This window comes from Dermacentor variabilis, chromosome 1 (genome assembly GCF_050947875.1).
Source record: "Dermacentor variabilis isolate Ectoservices chromosome 1, ASM5094787v1, whole genome shotgun sequence".
In the NCBI taxonomy this organism is placed as follows: domain Eukaryota; kingdom Metazoa; phylum Arthropoda; class Arachnida; order Ixodida; family Ixodidae; genus Dermacentor; species Dermacentor variabilis.
The window spans coordinates 94,658,608-94,664,607 of NC_134568.1; the positions used below are offsets into that span (position 1 = coordinate 94,658,608).

General features: G+C 43.5%; 1 protein-coding gene across 6 annotated transcripts in view; it reads left to right on the plus strand.

The window, feature by feature from the left end:
* Positions 1-5,717, plus strand: part of LOC142571693 (uncharacterized) — a 28,622-nt gene extending 22,905 nt beyond the window's left edge. For 4 of the 6 annotated variants that reach the window (XR_012825925.1, XR_012825927.1, XR_012825924.1 and 1 more), the window contains 2 exons: positions 1,360-1,438; positions 5,395-5,717. Coding sequence is in view for 2 of the 6 variants with exons in the window: in XM_075680232.1 (XP_075536347.1) it covers positions 1,360-1,438; positions 5,395-5,547 (232 nt within the window). In the remaining 4 variants the exon portion in view is untranslated. Of the gene's footprint in view, positions 1-1,359; positions 1,439-3,769; positions 4,043-5,394 lie in introns of all 6 variants that reach the window. The other 2 variants (XR_012825926.1, XM_075680239.1) reach the window with 1 other exon arrangement.
* Positions 5,718-6,000: the final 283 nt, after the last annotated feature.

The window sequence follows — 6,000 nt, forward strand, 5'->3', positions numbered from 1 at the left end:
ATGCTGCGGCCATTTCTTACGGCTTTCTCAATCTTTCCGACGCTATAATGTCTTATATTGCTTACTTCTTGTTTATCAGCTTTGACAGTTCAGCGAATTTAATCGGATCTCCTCAATCAGACACTATCAAGGGGCTTTGTCGTTTTTTTATTAGGTCCTTTGTTACTTGGGAGAGCTTACCAACTGGTCGCCTTGGCGCCTCACCTCCAACTTCAATTGCTGCTTCTGAAATCAGTTTAGTTACGGTTTTCATTCATTACCGCTATGTTATCTCCATCTTACTGTTCTAAAGCTACATACTTGTTTGCGGGCATCGCAGACAATTCCCATTGCCACATTCAAAACTGAACAGGGCTCAGGCAGTCTCACTGCGCTTATGGCAAACGGCTACATATCTCACACCAGTACACTATTAATAAAATATATCCAGAGAGGGAGATTAAGATGGACTGCAATGGTTGTAATTGCATCATTGGAATCAGACATATGCTGGCGGGGTGTCCCGCGACTCTCCCCAACTTCGTTGAAGAATGGACACAGTGGGAGAAAAGCATTCAAAGCCCATTGTTTCAGGACCAACTAAGGGCAGTCCAGAGGGCCCATGATGTCGCTGAAAGGCTTGGCCTGACAGTTCCAACGTGGGAGCAGCCCGCCTTGGCTTAAGAAATCGAGCCTCTGACCTCATCACAATAAAAGTTTTCACACACACACACACGTACACGCACACGCGCACACGCACACACGCACACACACACACACCGAGCCTGAATTTGTTTGCTTGTACTCTTACTGCGTGTAGGTCGGCCTGTTTCTTCATGACTAATTTTGTTCTTTCTCTCTTCAAAGTGAGAGCCTTCCTAGACTTCACTGATGATGTGTAGTGTTTTATGGCGCAAGGGCCAGGTATGGCCAAAGAGCGCCATGACAAAGGTAATGTTAACGGTGCATTGTGAATGATGCAGGCAATGAATTAGGCAATGAATTTCTCATGGTATATGTGACATGGCTGTAAAAGGGCCTAAAATCGGTCGCTGTGGATGGCGTAAAATATATAGTTGCTAAAATAATGACTCTAAGTAATGCTGTGGGCTATGGTAATGGGGTTTCGTTAAAAGCATGATGCAATAAAACAAAGCACTGACAATTTAGATTCAAGAAAGCCTTTGAGTACAAGGCTGTTATACGTGAGCTAAAAATGTCCTGGCCAAATGATTTCGAGAGTGTCTGTTTCAGCTAAAAATGCTAAAACTAATTTCGGATTAAAAAGCGGTTCATTGCCGAGAAAAAATTTCGGGTGAAGAGGAATATTTTCGCGATATGCAGAAATGAAATACTTTTTACTTTGTGTTTCTATTGCAGGACATTGAATAAGAACGTGCAGGACTGTGAGGTTTTGGCCGCACTTACTACATGTGGGAGGATACCCCCCAGTCAAGAGGTAAGAGTGAGTGCCGTAAGTGTGTCCTATTCTTAATCGGCAAAGGAGCCCTTCGTTATACCGTGACATTCTCTCCGATACCCAATATCCTAATTTGGGCTTTATCAAGTGCAGTTTATTTGATATCTCAGCATTCCACTGTTGCTGCCAATGGATTTTGAGCTTGTAACGCAAGTATGCTTTAAGATCTGTGGCTGGGATGGGTATGTTTATGTCCGTGTCACTAAAAGCTACTGAAGTAGCTTTCTCGTCAGCAGCTTCGTTGCCTTTTATGCCACAGTGGCCAGGTACCCAGCATAGGATGATCATTTGTTTAGCACTATAAGCTGAGCATAGCAATGTATACAGTTCATTAAAGACAGTGTTTTTATGTTTACGTACATTCATTAAGGCTCGCACTACACTCAATGAGTCTGTGAACACTATAGCCCTAGTCAGATTCGTTTGCTTGATGTGCTTCACTGCAGAGAGTATTGCATATGCTTCCGCTGTAAAGATACGTGTATGTGGGTTCAATGTACCGGATATTAAAAATGCTGGTCCTAGTGCTGCGTAAGCAACACCAGACGAAGACTTAGAGGCATCTGTGTAAAATTCAGCACAAGAATATTTCTCCTGAAGCTCAAGAAAATGTGACCGTATGTGTGCCTCAGGTGCTCGTTTTGATATTTCTGCAAACGAGACGTCACATTCGGTAGTCTGCCACGGCGGTGGAAGCCGCGTAGTTGCCATTATGACATTCTCTAAAATCGGCGCACCCGTTTCTTCGGACAATGCTTCCAACCGAAGGGACAGAGGAGGTCTAGTGCTTGGGCGGTTATGGAAAAGCCTAGCCGTAGACTGGTCGTAAATAATTGAATGGCATGGATGATGCAAATCTGATTTCACCTTGAGGGCGTAAGAAAGACTTAAATATGTTCTTTGAAGATACAGGGACTACTCGTTAGATTCAGCATACAGGCTTTCTATGGGGCTAGTCCTAAAGGCACCTGTAGCAAGGCGGATGCCTAAGTGATGAATAGGATCTAGCATTTTCAAAGCGCTAGGTGCAGCAGAATTATAAACTATTGCTCCGTAGTCAAGCCGTGTTAATATTAGACTTTTGTAAAGTTTTAAAAGGCACCGCCTGTCGCTTCCCCAAGATGTACGCGACAAGAGCTTCAGCAGATTCATAGTCTTGAGGCACTTTGATTTCAGATACTTCAGATGTGGTACAAAAGTCAGCTTGCTGTCTAAACGGATTCCTAGAAATTTGTGTTCATGGCTCAGATAGCCGTTCTCCATTTAGATCTACTGCGGGGTCCGAAAGTATGCCTCTCTTGTTAGAAAACAGGACGCACGTACTTTTTTGTGTGTTTAGCTTGAAACCGTTTTGGTCCGCCCACTTAGATAATTTATTTATGCAAAGCTGTACATGTCGCTCGCAGATACTTAGGTTACATGATTTGAAAGCTATCTGGATGTCGTCCACATATGCAGAATAAAACATACTACGTGGTATGGCTGTTTGGATCGAGTTCATTTTGACAATAAAAAGAGTGCAGCTTAGCACACCACCTTGTGGAACACCAGTCTCTTGCGTAAATGGACGAGACAGAACGTTATCAACTCTAACACGGAACGTGCGATTGGAGAGGTAACTCCGAATCACGTTCAGCAAGTTGCCTCGAACTCCCATTTCAGACAGATCACGGAGAATTCCAAAGCGCCAGGTTGTGTCGTATGCCTTTTCCATATCAAAAGATATACTGACAGGAAGAACTGTTTGTGGACAAAGGCATCACGGATATTTGTCTCGATGCGGACAAGGTGATCTGTTGTGTATCTACCCTCCCTAAAACCGCACTGAAATGGATCGAGTATCTTGTTGCTTTCAAGAAAATGGATGAGGCGTCGGTTATTCATTTTCTCAAATAATTTGCATAGACAACTAGTCAGAGCTATGGGCCTGTAACTGTTAGGTGAGGAAGGGTCCTTGCCCTCTTTGAGAATAATAATATTTGGGGTTTTACGTGCCAAAACCACTTTCTGATTATGAGGCACGCCGTAGTGGAGGACTCCGGAAATTTTGACCACCTGGGGTTCTTTAACGTGCACCTAAATCTAAGCACACGGGTGCTTTCGCATTTCGCCCCCATCGAAATGCGGCCGCCGTGGCCGGGATTCGATCCCGCGACCTCGTGCTCAGCAGCCCAACACCATAGCCACTGAGCAACCACGGCGGGTCCCTCTTTGAGAATAGGCATCACGATTGCTTCTTTCCAAACAGAAGGAATGTAGCCGGCAGAGAACATGGAATTGAAGAGTGACAGTAGTGTTTTTGGGTTTCAGGGTGTAAGTGTCTGATCATCTCATACATTATTCTGTCACTTCCTGGAGCGGACTTGTTGCAACAGTTCAGTGAGGCTTGGAACTCAGCCATACCAAATGGACGATTGTATGCTTCATTGGATGAGCTGTTCCGACCCAAATTCATCTGTTCTGCAAGCCGCTGGTATTTTAGAAATGTATCCGTGTAATGAGATGTACTGGAAATGTGCTCAAAATGTGATCCTAGACAATCTGCCTGATCCTCAAGAGTGTCTCCTTGTGTATTTAATAAAGGTAAGGAATGGGTTTCGCGGCCTTTTATTTTGTTCACCCTGTTCCAGGCTTTTCGTTCGTCTGTATATGAATTGATGCTGCTTATGTAGTTTTTCCAACTTTCGCGTTTAGCGCGGCGGCACGTTTTTCTACCTTGCGACTTGATCGCCTTGAAATTAATCAGATTCTCTGTGGTTGGGGAGTTACGGAGGAGATTCCAAGCCTTGTTTTGCTTTTTCCTGGCTTCCCTACACTCCTCATTCCACCATGGAATACGTCGTTTCGAGGGCGACCCATTTGTTTCGGGAATGCATACTGATGCAGCCTCAATAATGAACGCGGTTATGTATGCTACTGCGTCGTCTAAGCTAAGTTCAGAGATATCATTCCAGGGCAGCTGCGTTAGTTCGCGGAACTTCGTCCAGTCGGCTGAGTCAACTTTCCATCGAGGAAGATGTGCATGACACTCACTTTGTTTTTTAAGGTTTAGAACGATGGGGAAGTGATAACTGCCATAAGGGTTAATAATGAGATCCCACTGGAGATATGACACAATTGTACTAGACGCTATTTTACAATTTTATTTTTTTATTTACAAATACTGCTGTCTCAAAATTGAGACATAGCAGGGGTGGGTAAGTACATAAAGATAACATACAATCAACATGTCACATGTAAACGAACTTCGTCTACGAAACGCTCAAGTGGCAATTCTCGGAGATTAGTATGTAGCGTGTTCCACAATTCAATGGTAAATGGCAAGAAAGAAAAATTGAAGCTATCTAAGTGAGCTCGAAAGGGAACAATATTCAAGGGATTGGCTCTTCGCGTTACACGTGCCGAGGAGCCAACAAATGTCACAGGTACGTCGACAATGACAGAAGCATGTACAATTTTGTGCAATATTATAATCCTTTCACACGTGCGCCTATGTGCCAACGGCTCAAGCGATAGCAGGCCAGCATGCAGAGAAGGGGAGAAATTGCGATCGTATCGATTATGAATAAATCTAATAGCTTTCTTCTGCACAGCCTCAAGCTTTGATACATCAGATACGCTGTGGGGTGACCAGACAACAGATGCATATTCCAGAGTGGGCCTCACGAGGGATCTGTAAGCTGCTAGTTTGCATTTCTTGGTTGCTGGTTTTAGTGTTCTTTTTAAATATCCAAGTCGTTTTAGAGCCCTGGAATAAATGAAGTCGACGTGTTCGTGCCATTTTAAGTTGGAAGAAAAAAATTACACCGAGATATTTGAACTCGGTGACAGAAGTCAAAATCTTCTCATCATTACTGTAGACAAATTTCAGGGGTTCCTTTTTGTTCGAAAAGGTCATTGATACCGTTTTATCGAAGTTGATTTCCATTTGCCAGGTCTTGCTCCAGTTGCAGAAGGCATTGAACGTGTTATTCAGCATCTCCTGGGCATTGACGCTGACGATGTTAGAGTACAAGACACAGTCGTCTGCATACAAACGGAGCTTAACAGCAGTGTTAGTAACAACACTCTCGACATCATTAAGGTAAATAATGAATGAAAGTGGTCCCAATACGGAGCCCTGTGGTACGCCGGAAGAAATACCGACTGAAGATGAGTGCGCCTGATTAAATGAGACAAACTGCGACCGCAGATGCAAGTAGTCTCTTATCCAGCCAAGCAAGTGATTGCCGTGTATGCCTCTGAATAAAGAGTCAAGCTTCATAAGCAACTTAGCATGACATACCTTGTCAAATGCTTTGGAGTGGTCAACACATATGGCGTCAATCTGGCCACGATTGTTAAGTGTAGTAGCAACGTCGTGAGTGAATTCAATTAGTTGCGTAACCGTGGAAAAACCCGATCTAAAACCATGCTGATGATGTGAAAGAATGTTGTTATCGTTGAGGTACTGTATAATATGCTTATGAATTATGTGTTCTAGTAGTTTACAACAAGTAGATAATATTGAAATTGGTCTATAATTAGAAATTGTTTGCCTA